The sequence below is a fragment of the Ailuropoda melanoleuca genome, chromosome 14, assembly GCF_002007445.2.
Source record: "Ailuropoda melanoleuca isolate Jingjing chromosome 14, ASM200744v2, whole genome shotgun sequence".
Classification (NCBI taxonomy): domain Eukaryota; kingdom Metazoa; phylum Chordata; class Mammalia; order Carnivora; family Ursidae; genus Ailuropoda; species Ailuropoda melanoleuca.
In genome coordinates this window covers 30,700,283-30,728,249 of record NC_048231.1, presented here as the reverse complement: position 1 = coordinate 30,728,249, position 27,967 = coordinate 30,700,283, and the positions used below count along the sequence as shown (strand labels likewise).

The 27,967-nt window shown below is 48.0% G+C and overlaps 1 protein-coding gene across 3 annotated transcripts in view; it reads right to left on the bottom strand.

Annotated features, from left to right (window-relative positions):
- Positions 1-27,967, bottom strand: part of SLC24A4 (solute carrier family 24 member 4) — a 181,297-nt gene that overhangs the window by 22,907 nt on the left and 130,423 nt on the right. For all 3 annotated transcript variants that reach the window (XM_034642888.1, XM_019804449.2, XM_019804450.2), the window contains exon 12: positions 23,979-24,192. In XM_034642888.1, the coding sequence (XP_034498779.1) occupies positions 23,979-24,192 (214 nt within the window). The remainder of the gene's footprint in view (positions 1-23,978; positions 24,193-27,967) is intronic.

Here is a 27,967-nt window from a genome sequence, read left to right as displayed (position 1 = left end):
GAAAGTAAAAACTAAGGTAGATTTGTAAACTGTCTGCCTCAGTGTTGAAGGTGTGCCCCCAAACTCACACAGAACTTATCGGCAAAGACTGAAAGACTTAATTGGTCCAGGCATCTAAGGAAATCTCTGCGCAATCATTAGATGACCTTAAGAGAACCTACCAGATATTTCAGTGTCCACACACAATGAATTATATAGATTTTAAGATTTTAAAGAATTAGCTGAGAAAACTGACTAAACAAACAACAATAAATAGCAATAACAAGCAGCCCTTGGAAGGGAGAAGAATCTGATTTCCAGCATTGTCAAACTATATTATTTTAAATGCCCAGTTTCCAACAATAACAAAAAATTATGAGACGTGTAAAAAAACAAGAAAGTATAGTCCATACACAGGGGGAAAAATCAGCCTAAACTACCTCTGAGGAGTTCCAGACAACAGATTTACTAGACAAAGACTTTACTTATTATTATTATTTTAAAGTTCGTTTATTTACTTATTTACTCATTTATTCATTCATTTTAGTAATCTCTGCACCCAACGTGGGACTCAAACTTATGACCCCAAGATCAAGAATAGCATGCTCTTCTGACCAAGCCAGCTTGGTGCTCCTAGACAAAGACTTTACATCAGGTGGGGTTTTGTTTGTTTGTTTGTTTTTTGTTTTTTAAAGATTTTATTTATTTGACAGAGATAGAGACAGCCAGCGAGAGAGGGAACACAAGCAGGGGGAGTGGGAGAGGAAGAAGCAGGCTCATAGCGGAGGAGCCTGATGTGGGGCTCAATCCTAGAACGCCGGGATCACGCCCTGAGCCGAAGGCAGATGCTTAACCGCTGTGTCACCCAGGCGCCCCATATCAGGTGTTTTAAACATATTCACAAAAGAGTTTTCAAACTATCTAAAAAAAACTGAAGAGAAGTAGGAGAATGATTGCTCACCAGAGAATATCAATAAAGAAGTAAAAACCATAAAAAAGAACAAAGAGCAATTCTGGAGTTGAAAAGTAAAATAACTGAGGAATTCACTGCTGGGGCTCAAAAGCAGATTTGAGCAGGAAGAAGAAATCAATCAATGACCTTGAAGATAGGCCAGCTGAGATGATCTAGTCTCAGAAACAGAAAGAAATAGGCAGAAAAAGCAGGAAGAATACCCAAGGAAATCACATTCAAAAAGTTCCCAAATCTGATGAAAAAATTAACATATACATTCAAGAAGAATACACATTCTTCTCAAGCTCACATAAAACATTCTCCAGGATAAACAACACTTAGGTCATAAAACAAGCGTCGATACACTTAGAAGGATTTAAATTATGTGAAGTATGTCCTACAGACACTCACAATGGAAAAAACTTAGAAATCAGTAACAGAAGGAAAACTGGAAGTTCACAAATATGTGGAAATTAAAGAACATGTTCCTAAATAACCAATAGGTCAAAAAAGAAATCACAAGGGAAATTAGAAAATACTTCGAAATGAATGAAAATGAAAACACAACATACCAAAACTTATGGGATGCAGGAAAAACAGTGCTTAGAAATTTATAGCTATAAATGACTATATAAAAAAGAGGAAAGATCTTAAATCAATGACCTAATCTTCCACCTTAAGAAACAAAAAAGAGCAAATTAAGCCCAAAGAAAGCAGAAGAAAAGAAATTAAAGTGTAATAAAATAGAAAAGTTTTAAAAAAGAGAATCAATGAAACTAAAATTTGTTTCTTTAAAAAGATCAATGAGGGGTGTCTGGGTAGCTCAGTTGGTTAAGTGTCTGCCTTTGGCTCAGGTCATAATCCCAGGGTCCTGGGATCAAGCCCCGAGTTGGGCTCCCTGCTCCTCGGGGAGTCTATTTCACCCTCTTCCTCTGCCCCCCCCCATTTTCTCTCTCTCTTTCTCTCAATAAAAAAAAAATCTTGGGGCGCCTGGGTGGCACAGCGGTTGAGCGTCTGCCTTCGGCTCAGGGCGTGATCCCGGCGTTATGGGATCGAGCCCCACATCAGGCTCTTCCGCTGTGAGCCTGCTTCTTCCTCTCCCACTCCCCCTGCTTGTGTTCCCTCTCTCCCTGGCTGTCTCTATCTCTGTCGAATAAATAAATAAAATCTTTAAAAAAAAATATCTTAAAAAAAATAAAAAGATCAAGGAAATTGACAAACTGTTAGCTAGACTGACCATGAAAAAAAAAGAGAAGACTCAAATTATTAAAATCAGGAATGGAAGAGGGTGATGGTTATATGCCTCACAGAAATAAAAAAAGAATTATTAAAGAATCTATGAACAACAGTGTGCCAACAAATTACATAACCTAGGTGAAACAGACAAAATCCTACAAAGACAGAAATATCAAACCTGGCTAAAAAAGAAAAAAAAAAACCTCAATAAGACTTACGACAAGAGACTGACATAGTAAAAAAAAGAAACAAACCAAACAAACAAACAACTTTCCTTAAAGGGAGGCCAGGACCAGATGGCTTCATGGTGATTTCTACCAAATGTTTAAAAAAGAATTAGCATGAATCCTTCACAAACTCTTCCAAAAGGTAGAAGAGAAAGGAACAGTTTGCTATTCACTCCATGAAGCAACTATTTTCCTGGTAGCAAAGCCAGACATCAAGAGAAAAGAAACACAGACCAATATCCCTTATGAATATAGATGTAAAAATCTTTAACGAAATTCTGGCAAACTGAATCCAGCAAACATACAAAAAGGATTATGTACCATGACCAAGTGGGATTTATCCCAGGAATGCAGGCTTGGTTCGAATATGAAATTCAATCAATCCAGTATACCATGTCAATAGAATACAGGGAAAAAAAACCCAACCCATGTCCACTGAGGCAAAAAGAAAAAGCAGGCATTTGACAAAATCTAAATGATAAAACACTCCGCAAACTAGGAAGAGAAGAGAATTTCTTCATCCTGTTAAAAGGCATCTATAAAACCCTCACAGCTAACATCGTAGTCAAAGGTGGAAGACTGAAATCTTTCAATGTGATGAGGATGTCTGCTCTGATCATTTCTATTCAACACTGTCCTATAGGTGTTAGCCAGGAACACTAGGCAAGAAAAAGAAGTCATTCAGCTCGGAAAGTAAAATTATCCCTATTTGTTCATGGTATGATCTCGTAGAGAGAACGTTCTAAAAAGTCCATACACATACATAAACACACACACACGCAATCACAGTAAATGAATTTAGCCAAGTTGCAAGATACAAGATCAATACAGAAAATAAGGTTGTATTTCTACATGCTAACAATGAATGATCCAAAAATGAAATTAAGAAAACCAGTTCCATTTACAATAGCTTCCAACAAACCAACCAACCAACCCTTAGGAATAAATGTCAGAAAAGAAGTATAAGATTTATATGCTGAAAACTACCAAACAACATTGAGGGGAATTTAAAAAGCCTTAAATAAATGGAAAGATATTCTGTACTTGGATCAGAAGATTTAATATTAAAATGGAAATGCTCCCCCAAAACTCATCTATAGGTTCAATGCAATCCCTGTTAAATCCTAGCTGACTTTTTTTAAAGTAAAAATTGACCCGCTGTTTCTAATACTTACATGGAAATGCAAGAGACCCGGAATTGCCAAACCAATCTTGGAAGAAGAACGAAGGTGGAGGACTTACATGCCCTGATTTTAAAATTTACTACAAAGCTACAAGCAATCAAGGCAGTGTGCTACTGGCATAAGGATTTATAAATCAACGGAAGAGAATTTTGAGTCCAGAAATAAACTCATTCATTTAAGGCGAACTGATATTTAAAAAGGGTGCCAAGGCTATCCAATAGGAAAAGAATAGTCTTTTTTTTTTTTTTTAACAAATGGTGCTGGGATAGTGCAAAAGAATGAAATTAGACCCCTCCCTCACACCACATACAAAAATTAACTCAAAACGGACTGAAGATCTAAACATGAGGTGAAACTATAAAACGTTTAGATGAAAACAAGGGCATAAGTCTTCATGACACTGGATCAGGCAATGGTTTCCTAAAAGTCACCAAAAAACCCAAAAGAAAAAAAATAGATACACTGGATTTTATCAAAATTTAAAAGTTTTGAGCTTCAAAGGACACTATCAAGGAGGTGAAAGACAATCCATATGATAGGAGAAAATATTTGGAAATCCCATAAAGGTCTAGTTTGCAGAATATATAAAGAACTCATCACTCGACAATAAAAAAAAAAAATCTCAATCTGAAAAACAGGCATAGGATTTGAATAGATGGTTCTCCAAAGAAAATGTAAAAATAGCCAATAAGTATGTGAAAAGGTGCTCAACATCTCCAGTCATTAGGCAATGGCAAATAAAACTTTGTACCCACAAGTATGACTATACCAAAAAAGACAGACAATAATATGGGCAAAGGTGTGGGAAAACGCAGACCCTCATACACTGCTGGTGGGAACATAAAATGGTGCACACAGCCCCTTGGAAAATAGTTTGGCCGTTGCTCAATATGCCCACACAGAAATCTGTACTCAAATGCTCATAGCAGCATGACCTGTAATAGCCAAAAGGAGAAACAACCCAAATATCCATCAAGTAATGAACCAAATGCAGCAGGTAAACACAATGCAGTGTTATTCGTCCACAAGCAGGAATGAAGTACCGACCATGCTGCAACATGCATGAACACAGAACACCTGCAAAATGAATGAGGCCAGACACAAAAGGCCACGTGTTATGTGATTTCATTTACACGAAATGTCCAGAATAGGCAAATCCAACAGAGACAGACAGATGAACGGCTGTGGAGAGGCGATGGGAGTGATTATTCATGGGTGTGGGGTTTTGGGGGGCAAAGAAATGAAAATGTTCTGGAATTGGGGTGCCTGGGTGGTGCAGTTGGTTAAATGTCTAACTCTGGGTTTCAGTTCAGGTCGTGATCTCAGGGTTGTGAGATCGAGCCCGAGTCAGGCTCCGAGCTCAGCATGGAGTCTGTCTGGGATTCTCTCTCCCCCTCCCTCTGCCCCTCCCACTCATACATGCATTCATACTCTCTCTCTAAAAATAAATAAATCTTTAAAAAAACTTTCTGGAATTATATAGTGGTGATGGTTGAACAACTTTGTGAATGCACTAAAAACCACTAAACTAGACACTTCACAAGAGTGAATGTCATGATATATGAATTACATCTCAATAAAAAAAACCCTGCAAAGCAGGCTGTCAGGAGCTGTTTTAGTTCCATACATCTGGGCTTGAATCTTCCTAAATCATTAAAAGCATATTTACTGAGAAAAAAACCCCCAAACCCAGCCTGGTTATAATAATGAACTAACAGAATATGGTTAGCTCAAAATCAGCAAATCCATTCATGAATTCATTCTAGAAAATTCATCAGAAAAACATCTGTGTTCCCAGATCTTTCTCTACATATCTTTCTGTGCCTTGCAATCCTCGCATGAAGAGCAGAAAGGTTTCCCGCCTGATTGGTTTGGCCAAAATTCCTGGCTCTTCCCTTGTCAGCCCACACCCCAACCCATCTAGGCTGCCGGGCCTCTCCAGAATTGACCTAAAACTCCATGTCTGTGGGAAGAATCTACTTCGGGGAATTGTAACCCTGAACACTTATATGCCTACAGCATCTTTGGAGATATATACAAATGCCACAGCACAAAGATCATTTTCTTATTTTCACAGACACAAAATGGTGTTGCTTTTGCCTGGTATGGGTTTCACATCTGGTTTGGACATCTACCCTGATCTGGCCCCACCCAGCTGGCAAGCCTCATGGCCCACCATTGTTCTCTATAAAACAATGCTCTGTCAGACCTATGCTATGCCGCTGCTGGGTTCAACGGTTGGATGCGATCCATTAATGGACTGTGAGAGCAATTAAGTGGATGGCAACTAGCGTTTTCTTTAAGAGAAGCAAATAGTAGAGCTATGGTATAGAGTTGAGAGTTACGTGTTCCTCTACAGACTTCTGCTTCCCCTTTACAGATATCTGTGTGTAAAATAGTTATTGCTATGGATCATGGTCAAAATGTGGAAAACTTCCACGCTGCTCATGCTATGCTCCCACCCCCACCCCCCCGCCGCCCCGTCTGCAGCCTCCCCATTGTTCTGACTCTTCTGGAAAGCCTTTCCTCATTAACTCAGTCCATGGTGATCTCTTTCTTCTGTAACTGCTTTGAATTTTAAGACTATGTATGAGAGGTGCCTGGGTGGCTCAGTGGGTTGAGCGTCTGCCTTCGGCTCAGGTCATGATCTCGGGGTCCTGGGATCGAGCCCCCTGCTCTGCAGAAAGTCGGTTTCTCCCTCTCCCTCTGCATCCCCCCACCCCGCTTGTGTTCTCTCTCTCAAATAAATAAAATATATATATATATTCATGAACTACTGAAACTACTGATGCTGACCTATGACCCCACTGCCCGACTCTCCCATCCACGCTTTTCCAGGACAGGGTGCAAACATAGCTGGTAACAGCTCCGGGTGCCTTCTGCACTCGTCTGGAGCATACGATTAGCAGGAGGTGACACGCCGTCCTGTTTGCTAATGGCCTGCACTGTGTAATTCAGCACTTTATTTACTGTTGTGTTCCCTGATTGCTGTGTATGCTGAAGGGCAGTAGTTAAAGGTCAGGGACAAGACAGGCAGCGGGCAAAGCTCTGGCATCTGACACAGGGGATCCAATCCTGCTGGGTAACTCATCAGCCATGGGTCACAGGGCAAGCAGGCCCCCAAACATCTTTTCCTTACCTTAGAATGGGGGTGATGATAGCAAACTGGGGGGCTTGGGAACAAGACAGTATTTGTCAGTGCACATCTCACCATTGCTATTGGGGCTACTGATACGGACCCGGGTCCGGATATTTTAGGGAGCTATCAGACCATGGCTCTTGATGTTGGCTTGGGTGACACAGTTAACGTGGATGAGTTTTGAAGCCTGAGTTTGAGCTGCTCACAGGCAGGGCCCTGCTGGATCCTTACATGCTTGTGCCCTTGGCAGAGCCCCAGTACATGTGAAATGAATGGGAGGACCACCCAGGACATAGGGACAAGAACAGGAAAAGACCATCAGAAATAAAAACGAATTTAAAAAATCTCACATAGCAGACATGAGAATTCCCATTTGAAAGCCTATTCCCAGAAGAGGATTTCTCTAGATCATGCTGATGAAATGAGAAATTTCCTGAACATCTCCAAGAGAACAGGACACATCACAAGGATGTGTTACTGGAGTAGAAACAGAGAACCCAGTCGCACCTGACTGGGGAAAGGAGGTGTCAATGTCCTGGAACCACCACCCCAGACCTTGCTGGGCGGCTGGGCGCAGAAGTTCGGGATTCGGTGAGGTTTCTGGGACAACTCTGGCAGCAATCCCAATCAGGGGGCCATTTTCTGCCAGCCACGTTTGTGCTCCTGCCTGGGACTGGCCCAGGGGTGGTTCTGATCACACTGAGTTATCACAGTCTGTTTCCCAGGACACTGAGCCGACGACAGTGTGTGTGGCGGAACTGTGAAGTGAGGCTAGGACAGGCAGAGAAAGCAGGTCTGAGGGGCACGAGCTTACACAGGGGCGAGGAAGGGGACAGGGAGAGAGGGGCCAGCCTGATCCTGTAGTTCTTGGCTCTGCTTGGTCCTGAGACCCACCTACGCCAGCTCCAGGAAACCCCTATGTACCTTTCTCATACAATTCCCTTTCCTGCTCAAGGGAGCTCTAGCTCACTTGCTACTTGCAACCAAAGAGTCCGAGGCAACAGAGTCACGAAGACAGGAGCTGCCCGCTGTAGGAGGGGCTTTCCGTCCTGGCTGGAAGTATCTCCCTCCGTGTTTTAATTCTGTGCTCACCACACAACCTCCTGCCCCAGGATGTGGTCTCCTGACATGTCCAGCAGGCTGGGCCCCAGCCTTCTCATCTGCAAAGTCAGAGGATGAGTGTAGACCATTGGTTCTAGGTTCTCGCTGATCATCCACAGCACCTGGGCGTGGTGGGAGGAGTTGCTGACAGATTCCCGAGTCCTGCCGAGATTCTTTTATGTGGTCAAGTTCTAAGGCTGTGCCCAAATACGTATCTTACCAAAACCACATCTAGCATGTTGTAAAATGCACCTAGGGTTGGTTTTAATCAGAAACGGTAAGACACGCAAAAATGGTCATCATGAAAAAGTCTCCATATTCACAGATTCCTGGAAACAGAAGGCAAGGTATGCCATGCTGAGTCACAGGGAGAAGCACCCGGGTCGGTCAGGAGGCAGGAGGAACAGGAGGAAAGCGTGGGCAGGAGCCTTTATTGAAATTTCCATGGGAAAAGACAAGGCGCAGTAGGAAGGCTTCAAGTTGGCTAGTTTGAATGATTTCAGCAGGCTCTGGGGGGTAGGGGCCATCTCTAGTTATCTGGTACCTGACCCTGGGGTGATGGGGGCAGAGGAAAACCCCCTCCTGGAGTGGGAGAGGCAGACAGAGGAGGTGGTTCAGAGCACTGGGATCTGGACTGGTTAGTTTGTGCTCCTGGATGAGTAGTTTGCGATCTCTAAAAATTGGCAAGTCTAATAGGGCACCTGGGTGGCTCAGTCGGTTAAGCGGCTGCCTTCAGCTCAGGTCATGATCCTGGAGTACCAGGATGGAGTCCCACATCAGGCTCTCTGCTCAGCGGGTAGTCTGCTTCTCCCTCTCCCTCTGCTCTTCCCCCCACCTTGTGCTCTCTCTCGCTCGCTCACTCGCTCTCAAATAATCTTAAAAAAAAAAAAATTGGCAAGTCTGAGCACTTCTGGGTTGTACTGGGCATGCGCTGCTCTCGTCTGGCCAGCATCCATTCCTCTACTGGTAACAGCAAGCTAATGTTCCTGTTGGGAGCCAACCCTCCACTCCACATCAGTCCGTGTGGTTTGGAGGGCTGACTCCACCTTCTGGCGCAATGGGTGGGCGTGTGATTCAAGCTTGGCTAATCACGTATCCCATAAACACTTGGTATGTGCATTCTCTGGGCTAGGCACTACCCTAGGTCCTGGGAATCCAGCAGTGAACTAGACAACAACCCTGGCCACTGAGAGCTTTACATAGGTTTGGGGCTGGGCACATGACTAGAGCGTCAACCCTGGGGATTTTGCTGGGAATCACTGCCTCTAATATCCACTGTCCTTTCCTTATTTAGAGGAACCCTATTTTGTTTGTGACAGTCATTGTCCAGCTAAAAACCTTGATCTCTTAGGCTTCCTTGCAGGTAGGAGCGGTCACAGCTCTAACGGAGATCTAATTGGAAGTCTATATGGTAGAGCTTCCAGGAAAGAGAATATTTTTGTGATGAAACAAGCATTAGAAGCCCTTGGGTCCTGGGATTGAGCCCTGCATTGGGCTCCCTGCCCAGCACAGAGTCTGCTTCTCCCTCTCCCTCCCTGCTGCCCCTCCACCCCCCACTCATGCTCCCTCCCTTGCTTTCTCAAATAAATGAAATCTTTAAACAGAGACAAGATTTAGTGACGTGTGTCTCCTGCCCTTTGTCCTTCCTCCTTGTTCCTGGCTGGAACACGGGCACACTGGAGCTGCAGGACCGACTGGCAACCTTGAAGACAAAGCCACCCACTAAGGATGGAAGGACAGAAATGGACACTGGTGGTAGGATAGAGCTGCAAGGCTTACTAATTCCAGGACTTCTTGTTAGGTAACAAAAATTCCTTGAGGCAAAGGTTCTGTCACTTGAATATTCTGTCACATGCAGCTGAATTCCTTGAGGCAAAGGTTCTGTCCCTTGAATTTTCTGTCACATGCAGCTGAATGCAATCCGCACCCGTGCATGGAATTACCCCAATGGGATGTAAGCCTGGATGGCTGGTGGCCGTCTTTGCAAGCTGTCCAGGGATGAAGCCAACCCAGGAGAGCACGGCTGAGACATGGACAGCATCTTGTAACCATCTGAGCTCAATGCTCCACTCTGCCCATTCTCCCGGTGAACTTGCCACTATGGGCTTTTTCCTTAAACCAGCCAGAATCGGGTTTCTCTAACATAAAAAGATAATGGACTGGGGCAGCTGGGTGGCTCAGTTGGTTGAGCGTCCGACTCTTGATTTTGGTTCAGATCACAAGTTCAGGGTCATGGCATTGAGCTCTGTGTCAGGCTCCACACTGGGTGCTGAGCCTGCTTAAGATTCTCTCTTCCGGGGCACCTGGGTGGCTCAGTCTTTAAGCGTCTGCCTTCGACTCAGGGCGTGATCCTGACGTTATGGGATCGAGCCCAGCATCAGGCTCCTCCACTGAGAGCCTGCTTCTTCCTCTCCTACTCCCCCTGCTTGTGTTCCCTCTCTCTCTGGCTGTCTCTGTCAAATAAATTAAAAAAAATAAAAAAAAAAAGATTCTCTCTTCCGCCCCTCCGCCCCCCACCCCCACTGCATGTGCTCTCTCTCTCTCTCTAAAAAAAAAAAAAGTCTGGACTAATTCATGGATAAAATGAGTTCAGGGGTGTGTGTGGCTAGGGACAGGGGTAATGGGACAGTGTCTATACCTAGGAACACCCCCCCCACCACCGTGAGTCTCTGCTGGCCCCCACTGCCTTTCCTTCAAGTTCAATGTCAGGGACATCTGAGAGATGCTCCTCATGGACTCTGACTGATGTGCAAACACAAGCAAGAGAAGGGCTGCCGTTATTTGTGTCACTAAGCTCTTAGGTTTTTCTTTTGAAGTAGAAAATTACAATATGTGAAAAATTTTAAATGAACAAAACAGATGGCTAATCATCCTTGAGGCAAAAAGTAAGAATGGAGGCAGTTACTGATGCAAGACTTCAGATTAATTCGGACAGTTCACTAGGCACTCCACCTAAGGGAGCGGTTAACTTGTGGCACGAGGGGCTATGTTGCTGCACGATCGAGATATTCACGAACCCTGGAATGAGGGGCATCTACAAGATCTAGGGATTATAGCTCTAGACCCGTGGTCCTCAAACGTGGTTTAAATCTGAATCCTCTGGAGAGCTTGTTAGATACCCCCCAGGGCTAATGGTTTGGCAGGTCTGGAGTGGGGGTCCAAGAATTTCCATTTCTAACACGTTCCCAAGTGCTGCTGCTTGTGCTAGGACCACACACTGGGCACCTCCACTTGTAACTAGCTTTATATTTAAAAGCAATTGAGATACAATTGACATTAAAAATTCACCCACTCAAATGTAGAGTGGGTTTTCATGGATTACAAAGCTGTGTAGCCAATCACCACCTCCAAACGAAAACCTGTACCCACAAGCAATCGTTCCCCATTCCCCTCCTCTCTCACACTTTGCAGCCACTAACCTGTCTCTATCAGATTTACCTCTCTTGGACATTCCATATAAGTGGAATCATAGTACATCGGCTTCTGTGTCTGCCTTTCACTTACATAGGTTTTCAAAGTCCATCCGTGTGGCCGCACACAGCACTTCCTTCCTCTGTAGGGACGAATAATATTGCATTATATGGAACCACCAGTTTGCCTCTCCGTTCATCACTCGATGGGACATTTGGATTGTTTCTACTTCTTGGCTACCATGATTGATGCTATGAACATTCAAGTGTCTGTGTAGACATAGGTTTTCATTTCTCCTGGACATATAGCTCGGGGTGGAATTGCTGCCTCATACAGTGACTCTATATTTAACTCTTTGAGGAACTGACAGGCTGTTTCCCAAGAGGCATACCATTTCACATTTCCAGCAGCGTTTGAGGGTTCCAACAGATCCAAATCCTTGCCAACACACTGCTGTCTCTTCTGAATCTTGCCATTCTAGCGAAGAGGTGTCGCATCGTGGTTTTGATTTGCATTTCCCTGATGACTAACAAGGTTAAGCATCTTCTAACACGGACTTACTACTTGTATATCTTCTTTAGAGAATGGTCTATTCAAATCCTCTGCCCATTTTTTAAATTAGGTTGTCTTTTCAGTGTTGAGTTCTAAGAGTCCTGGATGTATTCAGGATACTAGATCCTTATTAGAATTATGATTTACAAATGTTTCATTCCATTCTGTGAGCTGTCATGTTAAGTGTCCTATAAATCACAAAAGTTTTAAGTTTTGATGAAGTGCAATTTATAGCTTTCCTTTGGCTATTTATGATTTTGCTATACTTAAGAATCCATGGTCTAACCCAAAGTCATGAATATGGACATTTGTTTTCCTCTAAGAGTTTCACATTTTTAACTATTACATTTAGATCTCTGTCTTGTGTTGAATTCTCTCTTGTATATGGTGTGAGTTTGCGATCCAACTTTTTTTTTTTTTAATGTGGTGGTCATTTTCTTAGCATCATTTGTTGAAAAGACTATTCTTTTCCCATCAAATGGTCTTGGCACCCTTGTCAAAAATTACTTGACCTTAAGTGTATGCATGTATTTCCAGACTCTCAATTCTATTCCATTGATCTATACTTCTGTCCTTATTTCCAGTACCAGTCTTGATTACCACATCTTTGTAGTAGGTTTTAAAATCAGGAAGTGTGAGTCCTTCATCTTTGTTCTTTCTCAAGATTGTTTTGGTTATTCAGGGCCTCCCACATTCCCATATGAATTTTAAGCTTAGCCCATCAATCTCTTGCAAAAAAAAAAAAAAAAAGCAGCAGCTAGTGGTGATTTTGTTTGCTCAGAATCTGAAGATCAATTTGGGGACTTGAAGATTTTTACATCTTCCTATCCATAAACATGGGATGTCTTTCCATTTAGACCTTTAATATCTTTCAACAATATTTTGTAGTGTGCAGTGTGTATGTCTTGTATTACCTTTTGTTAAACTTATTTCTAAGTATTTTATTGTTTGATGCTATTATGAGATTGTTTTAATTTCATTTTCAGGTTAATTGCTAATGTACAAAAATACAACAGAAATTTGTACATTGCTCTTGGTATCCTGCAAGTTTAGTCTTATGGTTTTTTTGTGGACTGTTTAGGATTTTCTATATGCAAGATCACATTACCTATGAAGAGTATTATATTTGCTTTCCAATCTGGATGCATTTATTTTGTCTTGCCCGTTTGCCCTGCCTCGAGCCTCCAGCACAATGTTGAATAGAAGTGGTGAGAGTGACATCTTTGTCCTGTTCCTGGTCTGAAGGGGAAAGCTTTTAGTCTTTACCACGAAGTATGATGTTAGCTGTAGATGCCCTTTATCAGCTTCAGGAAGTTTGGTTCTATTCCCGAGTTTGTTGCGGGGTTTTTCATCAAGAAACAATGTCGGATTTTGTTAGGTGCTTTTTCTGTATTGAGATGATCGTGTGGTTTTATTAACAATGTGGTGTATCGTTTTTCATACGTTGAACCAACCCTGCATTCCTGGCATAAGTTTCATTTGGTTAACTCTTTTTTATAAAGGAGGAAACAAAGTTCCGTGAAGGTTAATGAACCATGCCAGATCTCACAGAGAATTAGAGCCAGAGCCACAAACAGACTCTGTTTCCCCAGCCAGCGGCCTCCAGGCTGGCCTTTGTGGAGAGGCAGGGGAATGCAGGGGAAGGTGGAGTGCTGTCAAGGCAGGACTGATGACAGACCACCTCACCATTCCCTAACATCTGCAGCACGCCTCACATCTTGGAAGTGATTTTCACACACACTCTCTTTGTTCTTCTCGTCAACTTTTAGGGGACATTTTCCCTATTTCATGAAGTTTGGTGAAATTCACTGACTTAAACATCTCAGAAAGTGAGAGGTAGTGACAGGACTTGAATGCAGGTCTTCCAAGTTTAAAAATCCAGAGTCCTTTGTGCTATATTGCTTGCCTGCCCTCTGAGTCCCATGATTTCAAGGCCCATGGAGGTCCTTTTGCTACCTGCCAGCTGGCAGAGGGGTCAACTCTCCCACCAGAGCCTCTTACTCTTAGCTCATGGCTCTGAACTAAACAGAAAATTCCTCTCGAGAAAGGGAACCATTAAAGCTTTCTTATTCCCTGTGGCAAATGAACTTCAGAATAACTTTTAGTTTTTAATATGTTTTTGTTTTATCCTTAAATTTTGACTTACCATTAAATGGATTGCTTTCTGAGGGGCACAGCAGCTCCATGGTTAACTGTAACTAGATTGCCGGGTTCGAACCCCAGCTGTGGCATATGCTATCTGTGTGAACTTGGGAAAGTATTGAGCCTCTCTGTATCTGTTTTCTCATCTGTAAAATGGGGAGAACAATGGTTTCTGCCTCACAGTGCTACTATAAAACGGAAAATGAACCCCCACACACGATATGTCTAGAATAACACCTGGTGCAGAGTAAACACTATATTTTAGCGATTGTCGATCTTAACGACCACATCAACAAGGACTATTGTCAAGCACTGGGCTGGGTGGTTTTACAGAGAACAGCCTCAGAGAGGTAAGGCCCCATGCCCAAGGTCACACAGCTAGGAAATGGCAGACTCACAAGTCCAACACCAAAGCCTCTTAAAGACCCCATCCTGAATTCTGGAAGGTGAGTTTTGATCTTGAGGGCACTAGAGGGGGCGAGCAGAGGCTCTACGGGAAGCAGATGAGGTCAGGCCTACAATCACGCTGAGCGGCCAGGCTAAGGCTTGGGAGGGAGGCGAAGAATGTAAGGAGGATAAGAAAGTACACACTAGGCTTCAGCAAAGTCAGAGGCAGGCCCTGCTGAAGGCTGACATGAGAATGCAGGTGGGGCTGGGCACACGGGGACTCAAGGCCCAGGGAGATGTATCTGGCAGTCCGGGGTAGAGGCCTGCAGGGTGCATAGGGTCTGAGGGAGACTTTCTCCGAGGTAGAGGCCTTGGCTTGGTCTCCCCCCACCCACACTGGCAGAGTCAGGGAACACGGTTTGGTCATAGGACCCTGTTCCTGCTCCCCGACAGAAACAGCTGCCTTCCTGGGGAAAAGGGCACAGATCCAACCCGCAGACCAAGATCTCCCAGGCCATAGAGAAGTGGGGCTGAGTTCCCTTGGCTGGTGCAGATCCCTGGGACCCCCACCCCAGTTGTGCAGACGTGCCCACGGCCCCCACCAAGCTCTGTGGAGGCTCCGTGACCAACTCAGACTGGCTGTAATGGGTCTCAGCACTGGAAGGTCATCTGGGGTTGGCGTGTCAATGCCCTCATTCTAAAGACCCCAAATTATGGCCAGTTCTGCACCCCACTTCAGGGATCTCAGGGCATCCAGCGGGAGAGCTGTTCTGTCCCCCATCACTCTCCACAATGTTGCAGTGGGTGGATGGTCAGCCTTTCTGAGCCTCCACGTCCTCCTCTGTGAGATGGTGGGGAACTGCCCCACCCCCTCCAGGCACTGTGGGAAGACCAAAGAAAAGCAGAAAGTACAGAGCTCACTGCCCAGCCTCTGAAGGCCTTGTCAGAATTTGGAAGTCCTGAGGAGCATGAAATGAGAGACCGCTAATCCCAGAAATACTGAGAAAGAACGCTCACTGCCCCCCCCCCACTGGCATGCCCTCTGGCCTTAAACATTCCAGAAGCACTACAATGACAGGGTGGGGTGGCTGGGTTCCCGGTGTCTGAAAACCACACAGACCCAGCAGCTGGCCTCCTCCCTCCCCTTCCTTCCTGCTGCCCCTGGCATCCTAGAGCCAACATGCCAGCTTAGCAGAGAGGCCTCTTGGCCAAAGTCAACAGAGGCACCAAAGGAGAACACTTCAGAGCTGGGCAGACCGGGTGCCAGCCCCAGCCACCTGAGCCCCAGTTTGCTCATTTGGGAAATGGGGACCAACACCAGCCACCCAGCAGGGCTGCCCTGCAGTACCCCTAGTACCTAATATAAGGTACTAGGTACAGTACTGGGGCTGGGCCTCTGCCCTTCCTCGGTCTCCCTGAGGCAGAGCCACGCGGGTCCCTTACCAGGTCTGGTCTGAGTCATCAGTAAAGACTGGCTTTATTGCTTCTGTCCACCCTGCACTATGGCTGTGATGGCCATGGACATGCTGAGCCGGCCATCAGCCCCCATTCCAACCTCCCCCCTATTTCTGTAGAGGCATCTCTCAGACTCCCTTGCAGCTCCAGGTCTGGACTCAAAATAGCCTCCTTAATTTGAGAAGAATGGAGGTGGCGGGGCCAGGCTCCCTTCCTCCTGCTTTAGATGCACTCCTGTCAAGCAGAGCTCTGGGGATACTGGGATTTTCTGCAGGGGATCTGAGCCCAGGCAGTCGCTGAGTGGACATCAGGGACCATCCGGAGGCCTGGCCACCATCCAGTGCCCAGTTTGCATTGCAGTGGGGGTTGAGACACAGCAGTGGCAGCAGCCTCCTGGTTCCTGGAACACAGCTCTGATGGGGAGATCTTGAACTCACGGTTCTGTCGCATCCTGGCTCCCACTGTCCCGATTCCGGTGTGGCGGCCGTGGAAGCAGGTTCGGTGGGGAGCTCTGGGGTCACTGCTGGTGCCCAGACTGAGGTGTCCTTCCCATGATTACACAAGGCACCTATATCTCTGTATTAACCTGCTTCTCCTGCATCTGAGATGGGCTACACCCATGCTCTCCTGATATCGCCAGAGGCAGCAGTCATGGGTCCCACAAGGGACGCAGGTGTGTATGTGCTCAGACCCTCCTCCCCCAGAGCCACCTTCTTAGGGGCCACCAAAGCCATGCTGGCTAACAGAGCGAACTGACCGGGGAGGACCCCTGGCCTCTGGGTCCATGGCATTCTCTCTCTCTCCAGACTCTGGAATTCAGATACGGTACCAGTGTGCCAAGTTAGGGAGGCTGGGATGGTCATGGGCCCAGTCTGGGGGCCATGTGAGGCCACAGTCTGCCGTGCGGACTGACCGAATCTTCAAAGCCAGTCTGACAGGCGTATGTGGAGAAATGAAGACAAGGACCAGGAAGAGTCCTGACATCCGCGGAGGCCCTGAGTCCTGCTGCTGGATGACTCCAGCTGTTTCTGTGCTCTTGGGATCCGTAACACACCCCTATATCCTTACTTTTAGAAAGGTCCCCCTTGGGGCGCCTGGGTGGCTCAGTCCGTTAAGAGGCTGCCTTCTCCTCAGGTCATGATTCCACGGTCCTGGGATCGAGCCCCGCATCGGGCTCCCTGCTCACCGGAGAGCCTGCTTCTCCCTCTCCTGCCTGCCGCTGCCTACTTGTGCTCTCTGTCAAATAAATAAAAATCTTAAAAAAAAAAAAAAAGGCCCCCCCTTTTAGTTTGTGGAAGCTTGTGTGGGCTTCGTGTTGGTGCCATGTAAAGAGGCTTCGGACCCCAGCACATGATGGGCCCGGGGCCCCTCACCCCTGCCCTCCCGGCCTGCACCACGCTGGCCTGGCTGCAGGGACACCATGGGGCAGCACCCAGGGCAGATGGCCTGGATGTTTGGTTCTTTCTGGTCAAGACCGCCCCTTGGGGAAGCTCGTGCCCCTCTCTGGGACTCAGTTTCCCACTTTGTAGAAGGAGGCGGCAGGTCTTAAATTCCCACCATCCCTTCTGATCCCAGTATTCAGACACCGTTTCTCACGAACCACAGGGACCTGGAGGAAAATTGCTTCCATTTAGATTTTTTAAAAAATTGAGCTTCCTTCTCTACTGAGCCCTATTATGTTTTTATAAACCACCCATAGGCTGAAAGTGAAAATCCAAATCAAAATGTCTAGCAACAGATAGATAAATGCGGTGTATCGATACGAGGGATTATTCAGCCATACAAAAGAACGCAGTACCGACACGGGCTACGACATGGATAAACCTTGAAACCACACTGAGGAAAAGCAGCCAGTCACAATGGAATGATTCCATTCCTATGAAATGTCCAGGCAGATAAACCCAACGAGACAGAGCAGTGGTTGCCAGGAGATGGAGGAGGAGGGATGGGGATAATTGCTAGCGGGGAGGGGCGTTTTGGAAGGGGTGGTGGTAAAGACAGTCTCAAGTTGGCTGTGGTGAAGGTTGCACAGCTTTGGGAATCGACTAAAACCCACTCAACTGTGTACTTCAAAGGTGTGAACATTAGGGTAAGTGAATTCTGTATCCATAAAGCTGTTACGGGGGACAAAGGGTACCCTCAGCACGATGAGCACAGAGCAACGTGTGGAAATGTTGAATCACTATATTGCACACCGGAAACAAATAGAACACCGTATGTTAATTACGGTGGAGTTAAAATTTTTAAAAAAATGAAATTGTTACATTAAAAAACAAAAAACGCTCTGCCAGTGTTGTTCTGATTGGGCTGTGGACTGATGGACTGACAGACTGACAGCTCAGTGCTCCACAGCAAGGACAAGGATGTTCCTTTGAAATCCAGACCTTTGACTTACAAGACAATTTCTCTGGTGGCTCCGGAGAAGCCACGGCTTTCCACTGTGAAGAACCGTATGTCTCTGGGGGCCTGGAACAGACGGGAACCACGCCTGGACCGTCACATATACGCGAGCCCGCGACACCTGGTTTCTCCGCCACATTCACAGATGTGCTAAGGGGCTCCGAGGCGAGAACGTGCCCACGGGATTCTAGAGCCCCGTTTCTGCAGCACCCCTTGCCCCACGGGGTTTAAAGAGGCTAAACAGACTGCTCTCCTCCCACCTGGGACAGCTCGCTCGAGTGCCATGTAGAAGTGGGGAAGATGGGGTGGGGTGGGGAGAATAAGCCTTAAAACATCCCGAAATCTCCGGATTGCCTGTGCTGAGTTTCATTCTAATAAAGGAAGAGAAGGTAGAGCCGTGCCATCCACGGCCTGACGAGGGCATGTGAGGTCCCGAGGTCCCCAACAGTTTACTCCCCACAGACACATTACTCGGCAATCCGCTGGTCGGACTATACAGTGCTGGCCCCTAAGCACGTCTGGCGTCCAAACGCCAATGTGCAAATCCTGGCTCTGCCCCTTCCTCCTGGATGACCTTGGCAACCACACCTCTCTGTGCCTCAGTTTCTTCACATGGGAAACGGGGAGCATGGCACCCACCCGCTGGGCTGTCGTGTAGACTCAATGGGTGGCTACGTACAAAGCCCCCTGCCTGGCCCAGAGTAAGTGCTCAGTGAGTTTTATCTCCTGTGACTGTTCAAGCATCTCCAGGGGCCTAGACTTCTGAGAAGTGCACATTCATCCCAGTCTCTCCATTGCCAGGAGCTGCACAGCCTCGTAGATCCCGGATGTATATATGAGGTCATCTGCCGGCTCTAGGACATCCCGGGGGCTCATGATCTGGGGCTCTGCTCCCCACTGGACCAGCCTGTGATGGTGTTTACAGCTTGGGAGGCACAGGATGGAAAAGGGGCTCCTGCCACTTAATGGCCGTGTGACTCGGGAAGTCACTCAGCCTCTCGGGGCCTCAGTTTCCCTCTGCAAAATGGAGAGAAAGATGATACCTAATCTCAAGGAAGCCGTGAGGATAAATCAAAGGCTCAGTACAGAGAGGCAGGACAGCAGAGTGGTGAGGGGGGGCTGCCCAGGCGGGAACTCCTCTCCACCTAGAAGCTGGGTGACTGCACGTGCAGCTTAACTTCTCTGGCCTCTCTTTCCTTCTCTGCAAAATGGAGATCAACATCCCCACTTCATGGGAGGATTCAATGAAAGAAAAAGCACATAAAGCTCTTAGAACAGGGCACAGCACCCGGAAGCCCCCGAGAGCCCTGTAAGGATTCCTGACTTTTCACTCCAGGCCTGACCTACAGCAAGTCCCCGATGTGGCTACAACAGTGGCAGACATGAAGGCCAGCGTCCCAGTACACACGATGGGATTCCCTTACCCTTCGGGGGGCAGAAGAGAGAAGTCCTGTTGGCCACCTGGGCTGGGGGGTGCCTCCCAAACCACAAATCAACCGCAAACAGCCTGCATTATGGGCTTTCCCCGTCCAGGCTGGGACTCAAGGTCACCAGCTGGCAACTTCAGAGCAGTTCCCCTGGGTTACAGACCACAGTTTCCATGGGAGAAAAAGCTTCTCTCCTCTTCCTCTTCCCCCAGCCAACAGCCGGCCTGGGGAAGCCTAATCACCAGGCTCCACGGCCCAGAGTGGGAAGAGTAGGTTGTACTGGATGTCAATGTAAATCCAGCAGCATGCCAGGGGGGCACCAGGGACAGGCTGCTGCTGAATGTCCCTGGGCTCTCGTCCACAAGCCCCATGATCCCGCATGTGGGTGGCAGAGCACGGGGGCCACGGGCTGGGGCCACCTCCTCCACCCGTCCGCCGTGTAGCAAAGGGAGATGAAGCATAAGCTGCATCCTGCAGTTAATTGCTTGGATTTACCCAGCACACTTGCAAGCTCTCAAAGGACGGGGACCATGGCTGTCCTGTCCCCACCTGCATCCCCAAAGCCCACAGTGGTCTCGTACCCAAATATTTCCTAAAAAGAATGATCTTGTCTCCCAAGTGCCCAGAACCGGGCACCTGGCTCACAGCAGGCGCTCCCTGACCCTCAGGATGACCACGGTCCAGGGATCCAGGGATCCTGGCACCGATGACCCTTCTAGAACACAGCTTGTAGTCCAAACAGGGAAAGATGTGAAAAGCTGGATGTAACAGAAATCACATGATTCAAGCACATAATCCAGAATAGCATTTTCTTCGCACCTACTATGCGTCAGTCAGCGCCCAGAGACCGTGGCAAAGTACCTTATTCACTACTTAGAGCAACCTGGAGGCATAAGCACCACTGCCCCCATTCTGTGGCTGAGGAACAGGTTTAGGGAGGTGAAGCAGCTTTCCCAGCACTACCTGCCGGTGAGTGGTAAAACCAAAGCCTGAACTCAGGACTTCTGGACTCCAGAGCCCGCCTCCCAGGCTGCCCCCAATGACACAGACAAATCGTGCACAGAACCGGCAGGCCCCAATTCATCCTGCCTGCGAGGCTGGGTCGAAGCCGACCAGAGAAATGGCTCCTTCCCTCCTCCCATCCCCACCCCCTACCACCACTTTTCTTATCCAGCGCTCCTTCCTGGGCCCAGCTTAGGGGATGGTGAGCTCCCGCTGCCCCTAAAGCGCCCTTGGGGCCACCCATTAGCCCCAGATCACTGCCAGGCCACCACCAGAGATGAACTGAAAAGACGAGGTGAGCCAGAGTGGCTGGTCCAGGGCCTGTAGCCTGACCCACGGACTTTCTCACAAGCGCTGCGTCCCACTGTAAGTTCCTGGAAACCTCTGCCCACCCTGGCCTTGCTTTTCCGTGGCCGCTGTACACACCTAAACCGGCAGCAACCACACGGTTGCCTTTCCACGCCTCTCTCCTCAAAGGAGGCGAGCAGAGGGAAGAGGGGGAGGAGCAGGAAGTAACTCGTGGTTTCCAAGGGCAATACCTGGACGCACATCCGCAGGGACACAAAGGGAGAGGGAGCTCTCCGCGCAGGAAGCCCGGCCTGTTCCTGAGGGCAAGAGGAGGCCAGCACAGGCCGGAAGCTCCCAGCAGGTGGCTCCGTTCTAAGCTGAGCCCAGGGAAACGTCCTGGAGCCTCTGGCTAGAGGAGGAAGGTGACAAAGTGCCGGGCCCGCCAGGCAGGCTGAGCTCCGGGCAGGACAACTCACAAGTCCACAGAGCCTACAAGCTACCTGGGCCCAGCCCTGGCAAGAGAGCAGCGTTTGAAGCCCCCCACCCCACCCCCAGGGCTGAGCCACCCAGACAGGGTCCCCAGGGAGCTAGATCCCACTTCCCAGGGCCACTTCTCTGAGAAGCACCAGGTCCCAGGACAAAAACAAGGGAGGGACGGCTGGCCTTGGGGTCCAGGCCACCCAGTCCTACCAAACTCAAGGTTTCGAGGAAACGCAGAGGTGAGTGGTCCCGACATGTGGCTGCCTGCACGGCCACTGCCAAGAAGGGCATATCCCTTCTATGGTTTCCCAGAGAGCCCTGGACAGCAGGCAACGCCCACACAAGGACTCACATGAGGTGGCCGGTGGAGGGCGGTGGCTGGGGGCCCCCTCAGGCCCCACATCTGCAACGTGGGGACTCTGCCACCCACCTCCTGGGACAGGAGAAGACAACTCACGGCATGGGAACTCCTCCCCGGAAAGCTTGGCGGGGTTACGGCGGGACTCTCCCTCCACATCCCAGCCCCCGCTGCATCGGGCTCCGGCCCCAGAGGAACCGAAACCCCTGGGGTGCCTGCCACCCCGAGTCCCCATGCTCGCCCTGTGTGGACGCCGGAGGGGAAGTGGGCTGGTGGTGTTACGATGCACGGCTGTGTGGGAGAATCTGGGGTTCCGGACTCCATGGCTGTGTCTGGACCTCTCATGAACACAGAAGTGAAAAATGCAAGGTGGGCCTTCAGACTTGGAGGCTCTGCTCTGAGGGGACACACTGCCCTCCTGGGATCCTGCCGCACAGATATCTTCTCTCCCCCACTATATCCAAACAGGTAATCTGATACCAATTCCCAGGGTCTGGAGAAGAACACCCCTTCTTTCAGTGGCCCAGAACTGGCCCCAGGCACCAAGCTCCCACCCAAGTACAGAGTGACCTTTAGCCCACAAGACAAGCAACCTGAGCATGACCTCTGCTCCCCAGAACCTTCCAACAGGTGTGCCAACGTGTCAGGGATGTGTCCGACACAGCTCCCCTCAGCCTTCTGGTTGGCAGGGGAGGTCCAGGGAGGGGGGGTGCTGAACCTCAGGGTTAGGACCCTCTGTGACCTTAGTGAAGGGAAAACTTTCACTTTCCTGGTCTGCCCTTCATGTGAAAGAAGGCTGGGAGTTGCTCACTGGGATCGGCAATTTCTAACCTGGCCGGTTCCCAGGAATCACCCAGAGGAGGTTGGAAAATGCTGATTCCCAGGTCATGTACCAGTCTTTGGCATGTCTGTGTTTTAGAACCAGACCCTGAATTTTGGGAAGAGCCAGGTAGCTGTGATCAGCCTGCCCTGGAGATTCTCATCTAGGAACTCCGAGGCAGCCCTGTGACCCCAAATGGAGCCGAAGTTTCAAGACGAACCATGGTGGCAGAGGAATCCAGCCTGGGCAGGCCCCCGCCGCCTACTTGGGGGCTGGAGTCTTCCCGTGACATGGGGACAAGGGACTGGACGGCCTCTCTCCCCACAGAGCTAGCTCTTAAATTACGTGCTCTGTGAGCCTGATGTTAAACACAGAATTCTTTTCAGAAAAACATCAAGTTCCGAACTTGAAAATCTTGTAATTCTGCTGCCTGTCAGGACAGTGGTAGACCACAACAACAACTCCAAGACCAGGGCCTTCATCTCCCACATAGGACTCAAAGGGCCGCACAGAAAGTTGGATAAAGAGGAAGGTACCCTGCGTGTGTGTCTGGGGTTCCTCTCGCATGTGAACTTGCTGGACAGATACCTGCTAGTCACCTTCCGTGTGTCAGCTGCAAAATAGACAAAGACCCCTGCCCTTTGTGGAGGTGACATTTTAGTTGGGGGAGACACACCAGAGAAAAAACTATATAAAATATTTCAAACAGGGTAGTCAGGGAAGGCCACCCCAAGAAGGTGGCATTTAAGCAGGGAGCTGAAGCAGGGGACGGAGCGAGCTATATGGGCCACTGGAGAAAGTGCATTCCAGGGACGGCAAGTGCAAAGGCCCTGAGGCAGGGCATACCTGGTGTGTTCTAAGGACAGTGAGGGGGCCAGTGTGGCTGGAGGAGAGGGCACAGGAAGGAGAAGAGCAGAAATTGAGGTCAGCAAGGAGCCGGTAGTCAGAGGACACTAGGCCTCAGAGGTCACACTCCCGTGAGATGGAGGAAGCCGAGGGGTTACATATGGGTAGGAGATGTTGTCATATGTAGAAGCTGTAACTGTCTATGGGTAATTTGTGGCCATAGAATATCCTGTCAGCAAATGTCGGGTTGGAGTGTCTGACCAGGTCCATACACATAACAGTGGTAGCTGCTTTTTCTTACTACAAAAGAAAGACAGTTGCCCTGGGCATTTAAGGGCCATCACTAGGGGTTCCCGGCGTTCCCCATATCTCCAGCTGGCCTGCTGTCTGGTGGGCAGACTCCCCCACACCGGGCATACCTCCGCCTCTAATCCACAGTTCAATACGCAGGACGTATTTATCTAATGCCTCCAAAGAATTCTGGTGACCTAATGTGGACCCTTTGCACCGGGCTTCCCAGGCCCTCAGGGCTCCAGGTCTCCATCCTGAAGACTCGGCTTAGCCCGAGCCCCCCTGCGCCCCCAGAACTCACCAGGCACGGAGAAGGGGGACAGGAAGGCAGACTCGACCGGCTCCGGCTCCGGGGGTGGTGGCGGGGGTTGGGGGGGCTGTGGTTCCCGCTCCCGCTCCCGCTGAGGGTCTTCGGGGTTTTCCACGGGAACATTGCCATTCTCGATGTTCTCGTGTCTCCCGTTTTGAACTGGTTTGCTGTTGACACCGTTAGCCGAGTTGATCAGTCTCTGCCGCTGTGTGGACAGGAGGCAAGTCAGACGCCAAGACATGTTACAAAGTGTCACACAGTGGCTTTGTGCCTCACAGGTGCACAGCCCTGGAACGTTTCTAGAACACCGTTCTGGAGACCAGTCTCCCTGAGAAATGGCCCAAGAACCTTGGACTCCATCTAAGTTTGCTCGTTTCCAGGTGGACCGATACTGGGAAGCCGTGGGGATTGGTCAGAGCCTGGGCCTCCCCTACCTAATGCCGACCAGACCACCCAGCCCACGGCTTTGGATCATGGCGACCATTCCAGATCTTTCAGTGGACATATATAAGCCACCCGAAGACAGTCCCACGAAACATCCTGCATCATTTTTTAAACGTTTAGTTTTTTTCAGGTCTGTTGTGCAAAAAGCATACTTAAATGAAGCACACAGCTCGGTGATGTGCTACGTCAAGGTGCAGAACATTTCCAGCCCCTCAGAAGGTTCCCTCAGGTGCCCCCTGGTGTATATGCCCCTTCTCTCCAGAGGTAACCACAGTAACCGCTATTCTTTTATAAACATCAATTTGTTTTTCCTGAACTTGAACTTCATATAAGTGGATTCAAATAATATGTATTATTTTATGTGTGGTTTCTTTCACTCAATATCTGTAAAATTCATTCATGGTGTCACGTGACCTGGTAGCTATTTTTCATGGCTGTCAAGTACTCCTTCGTATGAATAACCCACAACGCATCGCGGGTTTCCCTTCTTTGGTTCTTATGAAGAATGCTGCTATGAACATTTGCTCACAGGTCTTTTTCTAGACAAATGCGCTCATTTCTTTGGGGCGTTTAGCAGTGCAATTTCTAGGTCATACAGCAGATGCACGTTGAACCACTTCATACTCGTATCAGCAATGGATTAGAATTTCCTTTGAGTCCCGTTCTTGTCAATGCTTGACCCTGGCAGTCCTCTTACTCCGGACCATTCTGGTGGGCATGTGATGGTATCTAATCGTAGCTGTTTGCATTTCCCCACCAACTAACGATGCTGAGCCCTTACCAGGTTGCTGGCCACTGGGATGGTCTCTGCTGTCCCAGCGCTTTGCCATGTCTAATGGGTACGCCCTGAGCCAACCTGTCCCCTTCCTGGCCCCATCTTGTAGCAACTGACAAAGGCTGCCTCCTTTCCGCCTATGCAGAAGCTGATCTTCCTCACCAAATCCATGGGCTTCTGGAAACCAGGGAAAGGCAGAGGCCACATTTCAAGAAATCATCAGGTTTCCACTTGCCTTTGCCCAGCTCCCATTCATCTGGTTCTGATTATAAATACCTGTGGATTGGTCTGAGCTAGGCATTGGGGGTAAGGACTGTCACACAAGAGACAAATATATCCCTCCCGATTCTTCACCAGGAGACTAAGTGTGCGTGAATGTGTCCCCAAGGCACTATTCTCTACCTGTGTGCGTGACACCTGTCCTCGCGGTTACTGGAAGTTAAAACATTATTAAAATAAATACATGTTATTTCTCTTAAAAAAAAAAAAAGGAACTGACCATTTAACTGCCGTCATGTTGGTTTTAGGCAAGGACTCCTAAATCATGAAGTCTGGGGTGGGGTGCAAATTGTAAAATTCTTTTCTTACAAGTGTGTTCACAACACTTAGCCTACCAAAAAAAGCAGAGAGATCTACGCCTGAGACTCAAGTTCAGACGTGGAGGCATAACCCAAGTAGTATTAAATGACAGGTCATTCCTGTAGTTAAACAAACAAAAAAAACCTAGCTGTGCAAGGACAGAATTGTAAGGAGGGACGCATGTCTTAATGGCAACATGAATGGCGACAATGGGAAGGGGTCATGATTCTAGCTTAATAGGAATCAACAGAGAATTGTACCTGGAAAAATATCTAAAGTTACCTGAGGTTGCATTAAAAGCGACACAGATTGCAACACAAAGGAGGTGATGGATCCACACGCTGAGAAATACAAGCTGGAAGATGGTGAGGACTGGAACTATGTTACATCAGGGAGGGTGGGAGGTTCTAAGGATGTTTAGGTTCAAGGAGAAAATCAGGGGGTGGCGATGTTCAAAGCATTGCCACTTGAAAGAGGCAATTAAAAGCAACTCAAGCAGGGGTTGAACATTATAGAGGGAATAAAGATATAGAAAGAAGGGGCCGAGGAGATGGACTAACTGACCCCTGATAATCTACACAGTCCCACTTTTGCACTCTGGACTCAGATTTGGGTGGGAATTCCTGCTCTGCTCTCATATTAGCTGTGTGGTTTTGGGCAAACAGGAAGTCTCGTCATCTGCTTCAGAAGGTCATTAAGAAGATTAATTCTGTACCACAGGTAAAACATCCCGCACCTGCCCGGCCCTCAGCAGCCGGACGGACCAGCTCAAAATGACCAGCGCCCAGATGTGAGATGCACGGAAACTGAGAGTGGGTGAACGTCTGTGCCCCTCGGCGACTCACTGCAGTGGCTGTGGGTGAGGACAGCCAGGCATAGCCTTGGAGTGAAGGAAAATCCCTCACACGCCCTCCCCTATGCACCCAGCCCCTGCCAACCCCCACTCAGCTGCTCTGTCCTCTCCGAAGAACGCACGAGAGCACCTGTCCCACAGGCACTAGAATCTACCACGGATTAATTGAGGCTCTGCAAACATCTCTAACATTTTGGAATTAAAATGACTGAACATTCTATGAGACCCAGGGTCTTAAGAAACAACTTTGAAACTGGGCATTTGTTTTTGTTTTTTCCTCTGCCTGCTCCCATTCCCTGATGAATTTACCCCAAGATATGGCTTAGCCTCCTCCATGCATCGTTTATCAGTTGGGTGTCACTGAAATTTTTAGTGCTGTAAGCATCCGGGCAAACATCCTCAGTTAGAGAAACTGAGGCCCAGGAAGATGAAGCGAGTTAGTGGCTAATGTGAGATTAAAACTCAATTTCCTCTCCTGAGCCTGGCCTCTCTGGCTCTCCATGCTGCCTGCCAGGGCCCTCAATCCCAGCCTAGGGGGAAACAAGGTGTTCCCAGCAGCCTAAAACATCTGGGGGTGTGACAATCAATATTTTACCGGCTCGTCAAAACCCCGATTATTTCCCTAGTGCATATGCCATGATAAAGATATTATAAACCCAAATCCTTCAGAGGTGTCCCCACCCCCACTCAATGGGTACAATTATCATGCTCATGAAAAACAGCCAGGATCCAGTAAAATTTCACTGATTCCTATTTTACTGACTTGGCTCAAAAGGATTCAGAATGATGCAAAATTTGCAATGTTTCTCCTCCTTACTACACCTTCCACAGGAAGGACATATTCTGTACGAAAGCAGAAATGTTCAAAATACTGAATTTTTAAGCCCTGGGTGATATCATTTGTGCATATGTCTGATGTGCTAACCACGGATTATTAGTTATCAAAGTCTCAAGCTCTCTGAGAACTACCTGGATGTGAGGATAAGGACTTAAGACTCTGACATGCACATATGTGGCAAAGACTGGAAGAAAGTTGGTAAGCCATTGAGCCTGGGCATCTCTGCTATGCTGTCTGTACATGAAATAACATTAAAACTGATTTTTTTTCCCCAAATGAGAAAGAGAACACAAGATTCAAGCAGAACATGAGGGTGCAGAGGGAAAAGGAAGTCCCCAGGAATAAGCCATCTCCGCCAGTGTTCTTGGTCTTCTCCTAGATTTGTTCTATCTATTGAGAACAGGTGTGTCCTCTTCTTTTTTTTTTTTTTTTTTGTCCTAAATAACACTTTAAAGAAACAACCCATACTTCCAACTGGCCTTTCTCCAATT